Genomic DNA, 22,325 nt, shown 5'->3' on the forward strand with positions numbered 1-22,325 from the left:
ATGTCATTTTTAGTGAAAAAAAGTGTTCAAGCTTCTTGATGTTCGTTCCGGAAACCATTCGAATCCAATGTACTTAGCTTTCGCGTTCAGTTAAGCATCTTGATGATAGGGATTAAGACGGAAAACAAATGTCGTATTGTTGATAATCTCTGTTGAAAGATCGTTCTGTGAAACAAGTGTAGGCTGTGCGTGTAGAAAATTCTGCGAGAAATTATAATGATGGTTTTGGAGGATCAAATCATAAACCACATATTGTTAGACAGGGTTCGGTATTTGTTATAAGTGTTATACAGAGATATATTTCAGAATCTGTTGAAAATTTCCCATCTTTCTCATTTTCTTGCGCATAGTAATTTTAAATTAGACTTGAAAAATTGTACGTTATCGTCCTGTTTGTTTACTTTTTTTCCAGAATATTAAAAGATCGAGATTCTTTGCTGAGACGCATCACGTTTCTGCCAGATCCGCCAGGTTTATTACATTCCCGGAACTACCATTACACGCAGATTAGTTATCGGAAGTCCTCTGTAATGACGTCTACAAGGTTTACTCTACTATGGATACTTGGTAAAAAAAGTTCAGATAATAAATATTTATAGAAAATAAAAAAATATAGTATTTACTTAGTATAAATAACCGAAAAATACTAGGTACCATCTCAGTACCAATACACGAAAAATACTTAGTATAAATATTAGAAAAATACACGGAAAATTTGTTGAAAATTAATGAGGAAAATCAAGTAAATACAAAGTAAATGTACTCAGTATATACTTAGTATAAATGTCGACTCACGCACACTAATGATGAGTATTTGGGACATTTCATACAAAATCTACTATGTATTTTATATGGGCATACTAGTTTCCTACTAAGTATTATACTCAGTTTATACTGAGTTTGTACATAGTAGATAGCCGGCCGGGATATTGCCTTAGCACCCTTAGCACTAATTTCATACAATCCTGCTGAGTTTCTAGCTCGCGGTAATCAGCTGCTTTCAGCGCTGAACTCAGCTAATGGTGTCAGCCGGGAAGGTAGCGCGCTCTTTCCCCTATATTTTGAAAATCCCGCTCTCCAAAAATTGGGACAAGATTGACAAATAGCGCCATCTGTTGTGAAAATTATTGAAGATGAAATATCAATCTATGGCTTTTTTGAGTAAAAAGTGTAGAGGAGTGCTTCAGTGAGGTAAGAGTAGGCGGCCATGTTTTTACTTGGTCTGGGTGGAAATTGAAGAAAAATTGTCTTCCGGACGGTAAATCTTGCCCAAAAGTGTAATTTTTGCATTAAAAACCAAGTGAAGTGTGAAAAGTGACTATGGTTGATTTCGATCTCAATGTGGACAGCCTCATTAAACGGCTATTAGAGGGTAAGCGGCACGTAGTTGGGAAAATAGCGTGAAGAATTTTTTTCTTTCTCATCTCATCCTCATTCTCGAGATATACCAATAAAAATAGTCATCGTCTCCCACATAATCACACTTTATTTTCGTTCAGAGTCTATATATGCCTTATAACACACTGCACACTGCGGAAAAAAAACTATTTAGAGAAATAAAAAAAACTAAAGTGGATACGAACATGTCCACACAAAATATTCAAGTTTTGTCCGGACGAGAAAAAAGTGGCTGGCGGTGAAAAAGGAGAAAAGTTGAAGGGAAAAAATTATGTAGAAGCGACTGGTTTTCTCTTACAATGTTACCTCCTTTGCTGCGCTTCGAGCATGATGATATTCTAGTTTAATTGCTCATATTTTAGTGTGCATGGCTTTGCGATAGTCAATGGCAATAAATACAATGAGAAAGATGAGAGTGTGAAGTGCAGGGAACAGAGTGTCAGCAGTTAAAGGCACATAAGATGCCCCACCATCTTCTCGCGGGGGGCTCTCGCATTGAGAATCTTCGATGCCTATGAGTCACACGAATCAGGAATATATTCCATGGTCAAGAAACTTCTTGACAGCAAATTTTCGGCAAGACGCAAGAAAAAAGAAAAGCGTCCGGCAAAAAAATGGGGAGAATGACACGGAGATGGAAGATTTGTCACAAGGGGCCTTCCTGCAATTACGAATTTCCTGCACTTAATAGGAAAATCGTGTGTATAATTCACATGAAGATGAAGACTAGAAGTTCAGTTTTGAACTAACATTTGTAACAGTTGTGTGCACTTGATAGAACTCCCAAACATACATAATTAATGGTCAGAGAGGATTCTACGCTGATACAGTGAATACCATTCCAAACCGATCAAATACACATCACGAGGGAGACTAAAATATTTAAAAAAAAAGTGCTAGGATACAGAATGGTAGTCCAAATGTCACAGGGAAGAAATCAATAGATACCAAATGTGAAATTCTTATTAATTTGTCAAGTTCTGCCAGGTTTTTTTTTTTCTATTTAAAAAAAAAGTAATATTACTTCCACTTCCCTCCGCCACACATTCTCTAGTTGAGTGACTCTCACCGAGCTCGCCAAAGCAATTTCAAGTCAATCGACCATCGAATAGAAGCCACAAGAGATGCTCCAGCGGAGAGAGCAATAAAGTAAAATAGAAGAACAAGAGAGATGAAAAACGAGTTGAGAGAAATGTTGATGTGGATTGCTCTATAAAGAATAAGAAATTATAATTTCATGAATGCAAATTGACTATTCTTACGGAAATTCTCCTCTCTTGCAACATTTTACATTGAATTAGTTTACACAAAACAGTTTTGAAAGCTTAATTGAGCATTCTCCCCGAAAAAAATGTAATACCAAGAATATGCAATGTTTTCACAGTTTTCTTCTGTTTTTGCCATGGATTTACTTCATATTAAGGACAACTATGCCAAATTAGGTTCTTTTATTGTTTTAATTGGGAGATTATTCTTTGCCCAGTGAAATATCTTTGGAACTTATCGTCAAAAAAAAAAAAATTTGATTGATTGAATAGGGCTATTTGGAATTTGGAGTGTTTTAGTGAAATTCGTATAAATTCCTAAAGTATCTAAGATAAACATGTTTTTAGAGGAGTAGAATGATTCAGAAGGAAAGTAAGATCACGCGTCGCTTTCCATGATTAGTTTATAAAAGGAACGCCGGGATAAGCGAAAAATCCCTCTGCTTTAGCTTATCCGTATAAGCTTATAGGGTAAGTGTGCAAAATTCCGGCCAGCTTGCAATTTCGTCCACCTCTTTTCTTTCTCGAATTTCCATGAACTTTTAGATTTTACGTACTCTAGAGATTATACAACGCAAAAAATAACAAAAAATGTTGCTTCGACAAACAAGATGACGTGAAAAAGACATTGGAAGAATTCCGGAAAGGCAAGGAACTATGAGAATGAAGGTGGCCGAAATAGGGCACCAAAGCTATGTCCATATTTTTATTCATTTTAAAATGTACCAAGAATGATTTTAGAGTAAATAAAGACGTTAAACTCTTTACAAGGTTCCAAGCAACACTCTTTCAGGAGAAAGAATAAAAAAAATCAATTTGTATTTAAAATATTACATTTCAAACTTGAGACTTTGATGCTTGCATGCAACTATGCCGAAATTTGGCACACTTACCCTACTATGTCGACATGTCCAACTAGCATAGCATGAATCCTGAGGCGAGGTAATTTCCTCATTACTCGGCTGGTTACTCAGTACATGAAGAGCGTAAAGGCAGTGTAATACGGGTTTCAGACCTAACACTTAGCAATATGGCTTAACTGCTCTAATTTCTTATCAATCACGACTTTTTTTTTTTAAAAAAATCTAACTTAGGATTGGATTACTGTAGACTCTCTCAAATTCGGGAATTTGGGACCCAAATGTTACCCAAATAAGAAAGAAATTCGGGCATCAAACTATTTAAAATGCAACGATTTTTTTTTGTTCATCTGCATACTCATATTAAGTTTAGATACTCATACTTATTGTGAATTGCATTAAAATATCTTAATAATACCAAATCATACCATAACTAAGTGAAACCGTGAAAAATTTGGGAATGTTTGCTTAATTCGATAATCATAGCCAAAGTTGAAAAATGTCAACACACTTTTTTTCAAAATTAACCGCCGCCCGAATTAAAATGTTGCCCGATCTTGGAAGAGCCGAATTAGCGAGAGTCTACTGTATTAACCCTTTAACGACGAGACACTTTTTACGGACTGAAAAACAACAATAAAAATTAAACTGAGACACATAATCAATGATAAGTCTTACATCTAACCTTGGAGAGTCCAACAGAGTCTGATTCGATGTATTTTGTACTTCTATGAACGATAAGGGCAAAAATAGCCCAAAAATTTAAGTAATTTTTTCTGACAATACCAATGAATAATATTTTTCGCATCAAAGAAAAATATGACGTATGAGTATTGTAGTTTTTATTGCCAAAAGGGTTTTACTTAAAAAATATTAGAAGTATAAAAAATATATAAAATCAATTATGAATTTGAGAATTTAAAAGTTCGCCATTTTTGAGCTTAAATATTTACTACATAGCAAATAGCTAGAGATTTGCAAAAAGTATTGTAGATTCCTTCAACCTTCTACTTTAAAATTATTAGCAGACATAAGAAAAAAAACTTTATGTAGTCAGGAAAAATTATTTTCTTTATGGGACACCGGTGTTCCAATCGTCCTTAAAGGGTTCAAGATACAAATAACAATAACATTGCTCGCTATTTTAGGATTTTGATGCCTAATTTGGAACTGTAAATTTCCTGATACCTTTAGATGACAAGAGGAAGAAGTACTATCGAATGTATTCTTGTACTTCTTCGTGGTTTTCTTTTTCGCTTTGATCATCTGAAACAATGAGAAAATCTGAAAATTCCGAAACGGACATGATTCCGAATTACTCCGTCTTATACTAGATTTGTATAGATGGAAAGTAGTTAAAAAGTTTAATTTTCTTAAAACTATGCCGTTAGAAGATAAGCCCCTGAATTCTGAGACAAATCTTCAAGCATTAAATGTTTAAATGGAATTTAAAAGTTGATTTAAAAAAAATATGTTACAAATTTTACAATGAGGAAGCGGAAATAGAAATATAAAACTCCTTTTAAATTTCTTTGATTTTAAAGGTCGTCGAGAGTAAGTTAGAATTGGAAATCTTTAATTTTGATACTAAATATTTAGCTCAAATTTTTAAAGCTTTTTTTTATCTTAAAATTGGGAGTAAGACCTATAAACTAGGTCAAGATCGAAAGAATATCGCTTTCTGTTTTTTAGATTTTGAGTCCTTCAATAACAGTATTTGAAGAGTCATAATAGCGCTTCATTATTATTATACTTTAAGGTGTTATTTTTGCATATTCACACCTATTGTAATCTTCCAATTTGGTTAACCACCTTCAATCGGTCTAATACTCATAGGGTATACATATACATGTTTTAATCATTTTTGAATCCGAAAGTGATCACTTACCATTTTGAAAATCTAGCCGGCCGTGCGGTTTCTCTGGTTTTCCCAATATCTCTGGTTTAAAAAGATATATTTTGATAATTTATTATTAACATAAAGTGCGTACCAATGCTATAATGTCACTTTTCAGAACTCAAAACTTTGTCTGTATCCTTTTTTTTCTGAAAAATACTTTGAATTGAATTCATTTAAAATAGGTTATTGTAATTTTTGGACACTGAAATGTCTCTCAAATTTCAATTGAGACTTTAAATTGAGGAAATATCAGTTTAACATGTTTTTGATCGTATAACTACGAAAAGGTCAATAAATTCTTCTGTAATATTATTAGGGAACTAATTTTTATGCAAATTTTTAATAATTAATGATTCCACAGTTTTTCTAAATTCTTTCAAGAGTGCGATTTGGCATACTACCGATTAGATTTTTGATGAACCTATCTTCAAGCTTGCTCCATGCATCCAAAATTGGAGATTTTAACTCCAGAACGTTTGTGTATTAGCGATCCTACTAAAATATGAAGTCTTGCCGCGGGTTTACTGGAATAAAAAGTAACAGACTACCTCAGAGAACCCCAATAATCCCGGATTTTCGGATAACGCTTTCATTTTTATTTATTTAAAGTACAAGACATAGTATGGCGCATTTTCATAAATCTGCCTTTTTCTATAAAGAAAACTATTAAAATTTCGTTTCCTATTAAATGGTATAAAGTGGTGTGCTAATAGGTTAAAACTCAAGTTCTTAAAGTATCAATAGGTGTTCCTTTAACATGTCTGGCCGAAAATTTAAAGAAAAAAGGAAAATTTCGAACAAATTTTTCAATTCTAGAAATTAGGAAAGTCTTGAGAGCCGTAAGGGAACTTATCGGGAATTCTTACAGATTTTCGTGAATTATCATACTTTTTCGAGGGAGTCCACAAGCCGAATTTACATCGAAAGAATCAAACCTATTATAAGTAATTTAGGCTTATAACAGGTTTTTTTTTTAAGTATTTGTTTATCTTATCTAATTGAGAGTGAATATTAGGTGAGATTCTTAACAATCTCACCTACTATAATCCTAACAAAATTTCATGTCGTCCGATCGACCTCAAACTTGGCCAAAATGTGTTTCAGCACTTCCTGATCACGAATATATATGTGGCTATTTTACGTTCCCGGCCGGCCGGCCGGCTGGCCGGCCGGCCGGCCGCTCTTTGGAGCTTAATAGCTCCTAAACTAAAAAAGATATCGACATGCGGTTTTCGGCAAAGGTTATATATCGGGTGAAAATTGCAACTTGGTGCATTGACCCCCCACCCCCCACCCCTCCTTCCGCCATTTTGAAGACCCCCCTTTTTTGTTTTCTCAATAGCTCCGCCCCTATGGCATCGAGAGGGCTCAAATTTTAGTATGTTATAGCTGGGCCTTAGGGCTTTCCATCAATACCAAACTTAAGGTCCCCCGATCCCCCTGACCCGAGCTATAAGGGTCCAAAAAAAAATTCTTAAAATGGCCATAACTCCGGTTATAATTGTCAGAATTTAAAAAGTGAGGGCTTTTTGGAAAGCTCTCGTGAAATGCCACCTCCCCTTCTAACATCACAAGTTCATAAAACCACCGCTAGGGGCGCTATTATTAAAAAGAAAATTTTTAAATCTTATAAGTTAAATAACTCAAAAATTCCATTGTGCATCGGGCTGAAATTTTAGTATGTTGTAGCCGTTGATTATACCTATTAAACAAAAAAAACCTTAAGTCGATCCATAACCCCTGACCCGAGCTATAAGGGGTCAAAGTTCGAACATTGACCGGCCTCTATCTCCGGTTCTAACTAACATAGCGACCTAAATTTTACCTTTTTGGTTTCGTCTCAATGAGCACTTTCAGATGTAAGTTCAAAAAGTCACCACAGGTGGCGTTGTGATAGCGTGAAAATTCATCGAAATTCAAAGTCACTTTTCTCAAAAACGGCATTGTGCAAGTTAATGAAATTTTAGTATGTTGTAGTCCAGTCTAGGACGTTTCCAAAATGGTGCGTATGTGCGCTGTGCTTTCAATAGAACCGGAGATATGAGGGGTCAAAGTTCACAAAATTCAAAAAATCATATCTCCGGTTCTATGTGACCGATTTTGATGAATGAGGGCTTAAACGAAAGATCTCACCAAATGCTACAACTTTCTAGAATATTTGAACTTCGTGGGACCAACACCAGGGGCGCCACAGTCGAAAAACAATTTCAATATCACATAACCTCAATTATCTCGACTGTCGCTGAACCGATTTTGATGATTACTTCAGCATAATTGTAGAGCACATTTGTCTCTACATTTCGTCCATACATCATTTTCCACTCAGACTACGCTATCACTCCGATTTTGCCGTTTAAGTGTGAAAAAATTGATTTTTCCAATAATAACGCTTTGAAATCACTCAGATGCCAATTTGACTGCCTCTACTCCACCAAGACACTTAAAATAGGGGTTTAAATGGAAAGTCCCGCAAAATACAACAATTCTTTGATTTAGTTGAAGTTCAACAAATGAACACTTGGGGCACTCTGGATGAAAAAACGAGTTAAGAAACAAAAAACCTCGCTTATCTTGGCTTCTGAGTAATCGATGAGTTCAAGTTCTACGGCAAAATTATAGAGAACATTCTGGTCTACATTTCACCCATATATCACTTTTCTGTCACTCCATCCAAATCCTTGATATTTTGGTTTAAATACAAAATTTGTATAATTTCACGAATTTGATTCAAGATAACTGAATGGCGTCTCCCAACTTCAGCTCTAAATCGAATTTGCATGCACTCCGAGTTAGCTCACGTTAAGAATCTCACCTACATAAGCCGGTTAGGATTATCTGTCCCTTTTAGTGAAAATACCAAATAAGACCAATCAGCATCCAACTTATTTAGAGGTGGAAATGTTTTAAAAAATTTGGGGTTTAAAAAACAAAACAAAAGGCACTTTAAATTTGTTTTTTTTTACATGTTAATGTATAAGAGTCCATCTGGTACTGACTGGGTGGCGGAAAAAATGCATCGCTCAGCGGTATTCTTTTATATACCTATACTTTTCGTGCCATATAAAATAAATTTGCTTACAATTGAAATATTATCGCCAGCCTTCTGAATTGGACTTTGACACGATTTTTGATCAGCAAAAGTGTTATCTTTTAACTTCACCATTTAGAATTAAACATTTTATTTTTATCGACGAGTTTTTAACCATAAATATTGCCTAAATCTCCCCAATAATTTTTCTCATGCAAATTTGAGGATATAAAAAGGATATTATACAGGTGTTGATTTGGTATAGAAAATCGCTCGTATTGAAGTAATTGTACAAAGAAGAGAATTGCCTATAGGTTTTATTTCCAGAAATAGTAATAGTAAAGCAGCGAAAATGATACAGACGATGATAAAAGTAGTAAAATGTGGCAGTTGTATTTCCAAAACAATAGTAAGAGGAGGAGCATTTTATTTTGCTTTTAGTCTTTTTTGTCTTTTGTCTGGGAAGTTATTTTAATCTAAGTATAATTTATAAATAAACAGAAAAGTTGTAGAACAAGCAATTCTATTACAAGATGATTTAAGAGTTTTTGAGACAGGAAATGCGAACTTTTATTAAATATTGTTGCCTATACACTATATAGATATAGAGAATCAAAAAGAAATTCCCACAAAAAGTGAATGAGTCAAAATCTAATGATGACTGTCGTTATTGATTTAACTTTGATTAAGGAGAACTTATAAATTATGTGTTTTTGTGTAGGCTGATTTAAGCTTTGATGATCTGAAAATAATTACATTGAAAAGTATTCAAAATTTAAAATAAAAAGTACAGGTACTTCAATGATATATTGTTGCTTCGGTGTTTTTATCATCGCGTCGTGAACCGTATTAAAACATTTACCGCAGTGTTAAAGAATTAATGACTAATACCATCAACTATTGATTTCTTCATGAAAAATGTGTATTCTGCTTACGAAGCTTGAACCATCAAAAATTCAATTCAATACATTTGTTGTATGTGAAAAAATACACCAATTTCTCATGTTTCCATTTACTAATTGAACTGTTAGGAATTTCGGTTTTTTTTTTACTTTAATCTAAATATTTAACGCAAAATCGTCGCTACAATCATTGGTAATGGGATCAATAAAAATTCTCATAAAATAAAGAGATGCGATTGTAATTTAGAATAAAAATGTGTTTTTTTTCACAATAGAGCAAGAACCGCATAAAATGTAGCAAATGCAGTCACGCAATTCTACAATTTACAGAAAATGCGATAAATTGTAACAATATAGAAGAAAATGTGTTGTCGTGATTGTGTTAAATTTAATTTTACTAATTTTTTAAGTGTTTTTTAAGCAAAATTTTAAAAATTAATTTAAATCACGCGTCTTATTTGTGCAAAATCTATATCATATGGTGATGATCTTAGGCATTATCAAACGTGAAAAACACGGACATATTGATAAGAAGTTGATGATGAAAGTGAATCAGCACGGAAGCGATATCAAAAATTTATAGGAGTTTGCGATAAAGTCGACGCAAAAAGCATTTTTCTAATCATTGAAAAATACCAATATAATTGTCTTCTCAATAAATTCTTAGACTATGTGGAGATGAGCTATTTTTATATACCGAAAGATAAATTGGACTCCCTTTTATAGAGGAATTTTTTTTGCATCTGTAGAACTAATGCGAAGTTTGTCTGTATTTTTGTTCTATAAATTTATCTAAGATTTGTTTTTTCTGTCTTGCCTCTCACTTAACACTTGAGAAATTCTTCACGTTTCTCTTCCTCATCATTCACCAGAGTCTACGATGGGCAAATGGGAGAGAGAAAATTTCTCGTGTGTCTTCTTGGCGAATAATATAAAATTAATTGAAAGCAAAGACGATATTATCTACACAAAGTTATTAGTGACAGGGAGACTCTTCACAAGTCTCGTGTGTCGTGCAATTTTCTTTCATTTGTGTGACTAGAATTTGAAATGTACGTAATACAGTGAGAGTGTATTATAATCTCTTGAGTAGAAAATTTGATAAACCTGAGTATTTTTTACACGCCGTTTCTTGTTTTTTTTTGCATTGAGTAAATTGGATGATAAAGAAATAAAGTTTCTATTTAGGAAATATAAATTTTGCTCAGTTTTTTTGAACCACGTGCAAAGTGACATCGTCTGAGACAACTTTATGGCTTTATAACCAAAATATTGTCAGAAACATTTCTATAAATAGTTAAAGAGTAATTTTAGTGGAAGAATATGTTAGACAAAATCATATATTATCTCGATTTTCAGTGAGCACATATGGCATTCAGAAAATAAAAAGAAATTCTTCTGACAAGTAAGATTTTTTAGCTCACGGGATCTGAGATTCTTTAACTGGAAAGCTTTTAACCGAATTAAATGAACTTGAAACGATATCAGAAAATAGTTGGGTAGGTTAGCTGGGCCCTATTAATTGTTTATCTGCGCAGAATTTATTTAATAAATTATTGTTAGATAAAGTCGTAAAAGGGACGTAAATATAAAAGGATCAAAATGATCCAAATGTAATCCTTTCGCTACTAATGCATCAAATTGACATATTCTGTTATGATAAACGTGCATTCAACGATTGAGATTTGATCCATCCTTTGCAAAAGGATTTTGGGTCAATTTGATCCTATTATTTTACCAGTGGACCAATTATTTTTCTCATTAAAACAACCAAAAGAATTTTTTGGGATATTTTTCTTTTGATTACTTTTACAATACAATTTAATTAAAGCACACAATGAGAAAAGTATTTAGAGTATTCGCTCTATAGTGTTCTATTCCTTTTAGGTTGATATGGCAAAGCGTCCCAGGCTTTGCGAAGTGCTTAAACTCAGAACTTGGATGCTAGGGGAAAGTGACCATGCTTGATACTGTAAAATAATGTCCAAGGTTTGTGATTATTTTCTGATAAACACACAAACCGAAGCGATTCTTCCACTATGACAAAAAAATGTCTCACTTATTAGGTTCATAATCCAACCTCAAATAGTTCCTGGAAATCCTTAGATTTTCCTCAAGAAGAAAATGGAAATTCAGTGGCGATTTTTATGCAAGTTGGGTCCGGGGCCTTCCTGTATAATAATTGATTCGACAATTCGGAGGCCCATTCTCACTGCAAAAAATTCACCGGATACAAAAAATTGCACATCAATATTTAGACGGAACTCTAATCTATCTGCTTAAATCGTTTGTACGACTGGTTATTAGTTTTAAAATCACTTTTATGTAATTTTTCTAAGCCATGTTTTTATGACATTAGGACGCTAGCGAAAACCATTTTTTCACTTTGAGTCCATGAAAATGTCATTCTGCAACCTTAAAATTCAGGCAACAGGGTTGAAGATTATGTCAATTGTCGGTAAAATTGGCGGATTGCAATATGTGTAATTATGAAAGAATCACATCTAATGATATAGTTGCCACATTAAAATTATCATTCATGGACCCTTCTTAAAATATAGGATGGACACAAGTAGAATTTATGAATTTGTTACCACCCACAAAAACAGTTTCCACCAAGTACAAATATTTTTACATAAATATTAGTACTGATGACCCCTCTATGTGCCTATGATAGTGGTTTTCGTGAACAGCGACATTAATTAAGAAATACTTATGAAATATCATGTATCGAAATTACAGATTTGGGTCTATTTTTGACTTTTCCTTCCTGAATCTAGGAAAAAAGAGCTAGGATCCTAATTTTTTTAGGAAATGTGAGGCTTAGCACCAGCTATTGAAATATATTGCGATGAGTCATAACTCTTGATTAACATAGGAAAAAATAGTTATTATCAAGCTTGGATCGTATCAAGCATGGTCACTTTCCCCTATACCTCAAAAGTACTTTCGCATCATTTACCATTTACTGCAGTTAGGAACCATGGATCCTAACCGATTTCAACCGATTCGTAAATCACTCAAAAGATCCTCCAAAATAGTTTTAAGGGTCTTCTAACGATCTTCAGGCTAGATTTTTAGCCCAGTTCCTGAAGGTCTTACCATCTGAAATAACAACCAATTTTATTTTTTTAGAATCTATGATTGTTTATTTTTAATATTCAGCTCTAAGTAAAAATTTTTGAAGAAATCTTAACTATTAGAAATTTAGAAAAGTTGAGTCGTGTGGTTAAGCCTTAGGTCTAAAGCTTATATATTAGAATTAATTTTCAGACGAAAATTACTTATCGGTTCATAACCGTTTCATTACTGAATCGCAACCGATTTGAACCGATTTATAAATCACTTTAAACAACATTCAGAATATCTGAGGAGTAATATAGTTGAACTTAGGATAAAAATCAGTTATTGGTTATGAACTGGTACATTACCGGTTCATAATTCATAACCGATTAGTATTGGTTCATTAGTATTGGTTAGAAATCTCAAGACCTTTCCAACGAGCCTATGATACCGTGAGTCTTTTAAACCTGCAATCTTGAAATGACGATTCAAGGAGGAAATGACGATCGAGGAATGATTCAAGGGTATTTTTATATGAGAACGAAATGTCCGCTTATAGGTAATCTATAAAACATTTCCAGAAAATGAAAAAAATCGCACGACGCATTTTCGGGTAATCCCAGAAAACATGGTTTTGGAGAAGAAGGGGAGGGGTGACAGGAAAACGAGGAGAATGTTAATGATCCCAAGGTCGACTTATGGGGGGATTCCTCTAAGGTCCCAAATCTGTATCTCCAACCGTTTGGTCTCTAAGCGTGGGTAAAGGCCGGACAAACATCGTAACATCATTTCTCAGAAATCGTCTGAAACTTGAAAATGTGTTGAGAAAAGTGGTCTCCGTGTCTCCGACGATCGAAGGTAGAAATTTCGAGGGAGGGGAAAAATTGAAAAATTGAAAAAAAAAACTCTGTAGAGTTTAAGCAGTAAAATTATAAATGTATGTTCTGAACTCTTCTTGCGGGAAGGCCTCCGATTTACACACAATTAAATGAAAATCAAAATTCAATTATACAAGAATTAGTTCTCGAAAACTGAAAAATCGTCATAAAAACTGTTTTTATTTCTATTTTTTCCAAATAGTGCTTGTATAGAAAAAACAATAACTTAAGAAGGTTAAAACTAATATATTAACCTTTTTTCAAATCGATAGTGTACTATTGCTCGGTCGAATTACCGGCAAGACCGTTCTTATCTGCCGCTAATTTCCGGAATCAGAGATATTCAAGGCACTGATCTTGAGAACATTAGCTCGATTGCAGATGATTGACTGAACTGTTGTATCACAATAGCTGTGATTATGAAAGAATTACAGTTTTAAACCAGAGATGAAAGTGTCTGAAAGAAGGGAAAACATGCGAAAAAAAAGTGTGACTATTCTGCTGATGCTGCTGTATTTTGCAATTTTACTTTTATGTTCATTGCAAAAAGGTTTTGCCATTGAATTATTTGCTCTAGGCTCTCTTACTCATTGAAATTCTCTTATCAAATTCAATTACAGTGTAGCGTTATCACACTCTCAAAGTAAAAAAAAAAAACATCAAAAGACTCCTTTATGGTTCTCCTATATCTCTCTAGTCCAAAACTTACAATTCCAATTAAATTAATTAGGAATGTTGGACAGAAATCAATTGTGATTCTTTGAATGTGTCAAACTATTAATATATTGTAATTTGAATATGCATAAAGTATTTTATTGATGAGATGAGAAGTTTAGGTGGAGAGTAAAAGGAGATATTTTATCAATTGCTATTAACTTGGTTCAATGTTTTTTTTTTGTTTCGATTCTGTGCATATGAATCTTCCTCATCTCTGTGCTGGCTTCTTCCATATACACGTGCGTCTCTCTGTCACTCTTAATTTATTCTTCTCCATTGTTTCTTTCGAATTTACTAATTTGTGTGTTACTCAATGTTTATTGTGTTTTATTGCTTAGTTAATTCTTAACTGATTGTTGCAGAAAAAATAATCGACAACACTCAAACACACACTAAATTTATCAACTCAATCATTTTTTTTCTATTTTTTATGCAATGTTATACTGTAAAACATTATTTTTAAATCTGTTGCAATTACAATTTAATAACAAATTTTGTCATATTAAAGCTTCAATCAATCAATTCGTACATATGTAGCGTTTACATAGTGAAATACGTTAGTTGTTGATTGAAGTGTTTTTAAAGATTTTTTTATACCGAAATTCTAAAAATAATTGGTTGTAGAGACATTTTATCAATATGGTACAAATATAGAAGAAATATTTCTCATTTAAAAATACAAAAGTAAAATATTTTGGAAGTAAAATATCAAAAAGACATGTATTTTTATTCATTAAATTCCGTCATTTACAATAAACACAAAACCTATTCCATATTTGCAAATAATGCATTATAACCGCCACGATGGGAATAATCTTTTCCTGTTGGTGTATGTTTATTGTTCTTTCGTATAGAACACCTTGCATTTTTGTTTTGCTTGAATTGAATATCGGTCAACATTTTAATATTTAATCAGTTCAGTTGAAAACTGATATAAAAAGGGTTTTCGAGACTCCCGGATATTAAATTTTTCTGCAAATATTTTTATTTAACATAAATTTATCTCAATTAATGCTATGATTATTCAAACACTAAATGCGCAGCTTTTAAAAAAAGGGAAACACTTTTGCATAGACCGTGATTTAAAACAAGTGAATCATCGTTATTTAGCGTGCAGTTTGACCACAGTAAAATAGATATTGCGTATCATTTAACTTACATAAAAGAGAAAAACGATATTCTATCAATACAACACTATATTATATACTAATAAGAATGACAATAAATAAAAAAAATAAAAGATTGTGTAGGTGAAATCATGATTTGTAGCAGAAAAGTTCCACACACACACAAATATATTATTTCATATAGCAATAATTTTCTCAATGAATACTTTTTATTAATATTTTATTTCTCTGTTCTTTTCTTTTTCCTTCCACCACCACCACCACCAATAAATTCACACACAAAAATATAAATAAAATATTATTTCGTCCTACAAATGACAAAAAAAAAATCAATCACATTTAACACTCAAAACCTGTATTGAAAACCAAAAATTGTGATTACTGAAAAAAAATGCAAGTCAACAAAATTCAACATCAACAGCAATCGATGGAACACGGCAGGAAAAAGGGGAAATTCAAAGAAATGTTTTCGACAGATTTTGGTATTCAAAATAAATCTCCAAGATGAGAAAGATATTTTTTTTGTTGAAAGACAAATTTCTTAAGTTACACAAACACTCAATTTGTTATGCTTATATTTTATTGTGTAGTTGCAGTTTTCTTTTCAATAGCTTGATAATTTATGCATTTTGTTCAAAATTTGAGATTTTTAGCTTTTAGGGAAGTTGTGTTAAATTTCGGACATGTTGCATATAAAGCACCTAAGTTCTAAGTTTAAAGGAAACATCTTTAGTACACATTTAAATTTATTATTACTTTTTTTTCAAAGAATTGCTTTGAACTTTAATTAATGTATCATATTCGACCACTCAGAATATAATCCGACTAACTCGCGAATGGCCAACTTTACAGGAGAGCGATTTAAAGCTGAGATTTGCATTTGCTAATAAATCAATTAATTTAACTTCACTTTCCTAATATTGTACATCAAACGGAAGGATTCGATAATAGCTATCTTAATTCCATAAAACTTTCACAAAATAATGTGTATTTTAATAACTATTACAATATTTTCCGAGTTGTAACATATTTTTCCTGAGCTGTCATATCAAAAGCTCAGGATAAGACCCGAACAACTCGAGTTTCCCACGCTGCCAAGCGACCCGGCTGGTCACGCATCACTTGTCAAAATTGTTTCGATATCATTCCCCATACGCATCACTGTCTATGTATTCTAATTTTGATAAGTAATTTTTTCAAGACATTTTAAAACTTTAAAACCCGAGCCAAAAAAATTACGTAAAACACCAAACTGGCATAAAATGCCAGTGCAATTATTCTCCACAAAAAAGCAATTTTTCAATATTTTTCTTTCCGTAAAACTTCTACAGCAGTTCTAGGACTCATAAATTATTTTTTCAATAAATATTTTCCCATTTTTCTAGTCATTTTTATATAAATTTTGTGAAAATTGACAACAAATGCTAAAGTGAATTTTTACAGATTTTCGTAGCAAAAAGGCAACTTCTATTGAATTTCCTTATACTATTTGTTTACATATTGAATTTTCTTTTTTCTAACAATTTGGCAAGAATCTTAGAACTCATATCTATATATTATCCTGTAAATTTTTAAAATTCTCATATATAGTTTAAAAAGAAAAGAAAAAGTAAAACAAAGCGAAAAGTGAATGTTCACCTTTTTTTACATTACCATTCTACATCAATTCTTGGTCTTATATTACTTAATTTTTAATATTTATTTTATTATTTTCACATATTTTTCGAATCGTGACAAAACTCAAAAATATTAACATTTTTTAGGTTATATAGTATAAGCCATTCAAATGTCCATTTCGGATGCCAACTACGTATAAAAAGGTAGCATTTTACGCCAATTTGGTATTTTGCGCCCATTTTTTAGTTTTTTTTTCAATTTTTAACATAATAAAAAAGTTATCAACTATTTTTTTCTACTAAACGAAAGCTAATTAAATTCTCTATACATTAGTGTTATCACTTGAAATTAAAGTAAAATGCCAATTTGGGTTTTAAAGTGTGAAAAAATCAATTAATTGCATTTTCGAATCGAACAAATGTGATATGAGAACAAAAGTTCGATTGGCATTGACAGGTTTCAAACGCAAGCGTGAAAATTCCACGACAATTACAGAATTTACCCTGTGGGAACTATAGTGATGGGAAAATGTCGATCAGTTGGTGTGTGTCTAGGATGGGGAACTGGAAGAGGAAGAAGTAGAAGAAGTGAAGTTTGGAATGGCGGCTAATTATCCGAAAGAAAATGTAGAAAACTTTCATGTGAAAATTGATTAATAAAAAGATATAATTATCGAACCAAGAGGTAGTGTTTCAGTGAAGTAGGATTCCCAGGACGGATAACCACACCACCTGTAGGTCTTATATTATTTAGTTTTTATTATTTTCACTTTTTCACATATTTCTTATTATTATTTCTAACCAATTTTCAAGCAACAAAATTTCTTAAAAGTTAATACGTTATGAGCTCTCGCGCCAAGGAGAAGTTTGATGCATAATAAATTAGCATTTTATTGCTTTTATCCAGGTTTGCAATACTTGCAATACTAGAGAACCTCAAAAAAATATCAAGATATCAGTAATATTTCATAAATAATTGCAATATTCGCAAAATTTATATTCTGGATTAAATCGTGAAATTTTCTTTGGGCTTTATAAAATATAAGCCATTCAAATGTCCATTACAGCTGTCAAACTACATATAAAAATACTAGCATTTTACGCCTATTTCGTATTCAATATCAAATTTTTAGTTTTTGATCCATTTTTTTTTTAATTTTATAGAAGAGTTATTAATTATTATTCACAATATTAGTTATTGACTAGTTATTACCAAATTGAAGACTATACATATTTGCAGCCAAATAATAGCTTATCTATTGTCGTGAAATCAGCCGGGATACTTTTGACAAGCAAAATGATGACGTCACACGGTCGAGTTATGCGGCTCTTATCCTGACTGAATTGAAAAATGAGTGAGATTTTGCTTTTTTAGAAAAAGCGCTATAACTTTGGAAATAATTTATATTCAGGTATAATATTCACAGGGAAGGTAGAGGGTGTCACGGAGTATCCGAAAAGCGAAAAAAACGAATTTTGCAAAAAATCGAGTTAGTCGCATTATATTCTGAGTGGTCGATTTGTTTTCTCCAATTTTTTAAAGTATATTTTGAATTGGAGAAAAATAGTTTTGTGTACTATATCGGACACCAAGTTTCTCTAAGTTTCCTGTCCTTGTGGAACTCTATCAAAGATTTTTCAACAACATCTCGTTCAGAGAGCCACGACACACTTTGGTTTTATGTTCATTTATGTAATTATGAGAAGCAAAAGAAATGTCCCATATTACAAGCCGTCCGAAATTTGGCATGGGTTCCCTATCCATTAATGCACTCTAGACTAGAATTAATTAAACAAATAAAAAAAGAGAATGTTCTCAAGTGGAAAAAAGAAGAGAAAATGTAAATAAGTTAGATGTGTGATAGAATGAGAAGCTCTGTGATGATTTACGCAATACCATACCAGAGATATTAATTCATGTGGTTTTTCGAAAGGAGAAGAGAATAAAACGATCAAGTGATTGGTCATTCAAAATTACACGTATATATAAATGCTTAAGAGCAAAAATCTTATGAATGTTCTTACATTATAAAGTTCTATAAATAATTTTTCGTATCTTTTTTCTCTCTTTCTGCATATTTCTCTTTCACTCTTGCTTTTCTCCTTCATCATCAATTAATCTAGACTTTTCAGTGTTTGCCTCTTAGACTTTTTTTTATTTTCTTCTCTACAACTCTCAAAAGAAGTAGCAATTTTATGTGGAACAGTAGAAAAATAATGTTGAATGTTATGTGTACATAAAAAATTCTTGGTTCATGGGGAAACTATATATCAAATATTTTTTGCGATGGTGTTTTCTACGAAAAATTCATGAATAATACAGGAAGAATATTTAATAAAATCGATAAAACACTTTAATCTTGCATCATACAAATGTGTAACTATTCAATTTTAACTATTTAGCGAGATTTTCATTAAATTCTCATTCATTTGCTAACTTATATGGTATATCTTCTCGATATTATTATATTCAACTCCTCTCTGTACGGATGGATGATTTAGAATGTTGTTTTCATTCTATGTGGTTTTGGTTGTACTGTAAAGAAGAACACAAGTGCAAAAGGTGTGAAAATGTTTACAGACATATCGCGAATGCAGTAAATAAAATCACCAAATAAATATCTATTACTCAATTCTATGCTCATTCTTATTTTTTTTGTTCTAATTTTAACTCTTGAGAGAGAACAGTTTTTTCAGCTTTAGTATAGTTTCTATTTTTCCTGATTCACTCAATCACATTTCAGTGTTTTTGGCCAAGGAAAATTGTGTGAAATTTGAAGAGTAGCTGAGAGAGAGGGAGATAGAGTGCGAAAAAATATCTTCGTGGTGGGAAAATTGTTTGGGAAATGTATAGTACAGTTGTACACAATTGAATTTAATGATGTCAAGAAAATGTGAAATAATTTGCAAAACGAACTCTTAACCCGCTAGAGTAAAAGGAAATTTAGGAAAAATAGTTCTTGCAACAATTTACTAATTTTCTGTTGTTCAGAGTGTTTCAAATTAAATTAGATTGTAGAGGTTTTTTGATTTTACTCCTTCAAATACCAAATTTTTTATAATGAAAAATATAGTAAATTTTAGTGGTTCTGGTAAAAATGGTGTTAACCCTTTAACGACGAGACACTTTTTACGGACTGAAAATCAACAATAAAAATTAAACTGAGAAACGTAATTAATGATAAGTCATACATCTAACCTTGGAAAGTTCAACAGAGTCTGATTCGGTATATTTTGTTCTTCTATGAACGATAGAGACAAAAATAGCCCAAAAATTTAAGTAATTTTTCTGACAATACCAATGAATAAATTTTTTCGCTTTAATGAAAAATATTACGTGTGAGTATTGTAGTTTATATTGCCAAAAGGGTTTTGCTTAAAAAAAAAAATTCAACCTTTTACTTTGCAATTACATACAAACATAAGAAAAAATAGCTTTAGGTAGTCAGGAAAAATTATTTTCTTTATGGGACACCGGTGTTCCAATTGTCCTTAAAGGGTTAAAAGCGAAGAAAAGTAAATTTTTAGAATCTCAGAATACTAAGAAATAAATTATATTATTTTCAAAATTTTAAGGTACAGTAGACTCTCGCTCAATCGGCTCTTTCTCAATCGGGCGACAAATTTTGTTGACAATTTTCACGTTTAATTATGAAGCTAATTTGCTCAAATTCGCTATAGTTCTTCCTATTTTATCGTGATTCTTTATAATTGAGCGCATTTTGTGGAATTTACAAAGGCTTTGACGCTCAATTCTATCGCTAAACCGGATGACATTTTGCCCCATATTCCCGATTGAGAGAGAGTCTACTGTATAATTGAAAGGTTACACTTTAGAAATTTAAAATATTTTTATTAGAAATTTTCTTAGATGCCAGTGTTGTAACAAATAGCTATTACAAAGAGCTCTATGAAGCTCTTAGTTATTAATATTAATCGCATTTTTATGTAGTTCTGTCAAATTACTATATTTCATTTTCTAAATATTTATCTTTTTTTTTCGGATGAATTCTTTCTCAAGTATTGGGTTGAATTTTATTGGGCAAAACGAATTATGCTATAACTCTTAAGGCTTCTACACAATGGGAGCAATTTTCGTCAAAAATAGCATTTTGGCCGAATTTTGACTTTTCCACCTACAACACTGCAGACGATTTTCTTTGAAAAAGCAATTTTTGACGAGTGTATAGAGTGTATAGGAGTCCAGTGTATAGAGACCCTTATGGCTTCTACACATTGGGAGCAACTTCCATCAAAAATTTCTTTTTTGAAGAACATTACCTGCAGCTTTTTAGGTAGAAGTGTCAAAATTCTGTCAAAAATGCAATTTTTGACGAAAATTGCTCTCAAAGTGTTTCAAATGTCTCTCAAATGTTTGTCCACAATTTGTAGCATTTTTGAAATAATTTTTCTCAGGCACTATCTTAGAATATTTGATTGGCGACCAATTTGTAATAATTGTGAATTTATCTGATAATATTTCATACAAGACGCTCCGCTCCGATTAAAAGGGGCCTCTATCGTATACACATTTTCCTATCTATAGAATAGAATGGGGTAATTTGGAATCGTTTGGTCATCCTCAGGTGTTCGCACTACATAAACCTCGATCTCTGTGATTTTGGTTAACACAAAAACGTCTTTGGAACTGTGAGATTTAGATTAGAATGAAAAGTCCTGTCTTCGTGGTTTTCTTTCTCTTTTTGACCATTTGAAACAATGAGAAAATTTCAAAATTCCAAAATAGACATGTTTCCGAATTACCCCATCTTACCCTATGGCTCATTTTTGCTCAGAGTGACAAATAAAAATGCTTCAATTTGTGAATAAACTGAAAAAAATTGACAGAGGGCTATAAGAATTTTACGATCAATGTAATTCTGTTCCTAAACCCATTGGCATTGTCAAAAATTTTGTCAATATTAATATATTGAAATAAAATAAAGGTCTCTCTCTACACATCGTCGCGTCGGTTGAATCTGTAACTGTGCTAACTGCATTAACTTTGCAGTTAGCACAAATGCAGACACAAATCAAGAGCAGTTAACACAGTTGCTGATGCAACCGACGACATTGTAAGAAATTTTTATCAAAAATTGGCATCTTGAGAAAAATAAACAGCGATTCACCTATGAATTTTTAAGCAATTTCCTTCAAAATGTAAAATTTTGACATAGAAGTAGGCTATATTGAGCTGGGCTGGGGCTACAGTGAAAAAGTTACTTTCTGTATATTTCTAAAGGAATGTGGACTTTATCGTAATGTAATTTAGATAGATATAACAATTGTGTATCTAAATTAAATTGTAGCTAGATCCAGATTCCTTTAAAAATATGCGAAAAATAGCGGTTTCTATGTAGCCTCAGCTCAATATAGCTCCACCTTGCCCTACATTTCTTCAATGTGTATACTGAGAAAAAAAAAGGGGGTGCGATTAATTTTTCTTTCCTCATAACTAACATTTTTTAGGTGTAAAACTATATCAACATTTTTTAATCTTAATTTTACACTTCTTTGAGGGTAAAATTAACATGAAAAAGGGTAGCTTTAACCCCTAATACATCTAAAAAG

At 32.2% G+C, this 22,325-nt stretch overlaps 1 protein-coding gene across 5 annotated transcripts in view; it reads left to right on the top strand.

The window, feature by feature from the left end:
- Positions 1-1,167: 1,167 nt before the first annotated feature.
- The window catches only part of LOC129810318 (serine/threonine-protein phosphatase PP1-beta catalytic subunit), a 35,814-nt gene continuing 14,656 nt past the window's right edge, over positions 1,168-22,325 (top strand). For 2 of the 5 annotated variants that reach the window (XR_008752723.1, XM_055860705.1), the window contains exon 1: positions 1,168-1,372. Coding sequence is in view for 3 of the 5 variants with exons in the window: in XM_055860705.1 (XP_055716680.1) it covers positions 1,321-1,372 (52 nt within the window). In the remaining 2 variants the exon portion in view is untranslated. Of the gene's footprint in view, positions 1,373-15,514; positions 15,621-22,325 lie in introns of those variants that run through there. The other 3 variants (XR_008752722.1, XM_055860704.1, XM_055860706.1) reach the window with 2 other exon arrangements.

Source organism: Phlebotomus papatasi, chromosome 1, assembly GCF_024763615.1.
Source record: "Phlebotomus papatasi isolate M1 chromosome 1, Ppap_2.1, whole genome shotgun sequence".
Classification (NCBI taxonomy): Eukaryota; Metazoa; Arthropoda; class Insecta; order Diptera; family Psychodidae; genus Phlebotomus; species Phlebotomus papatasi.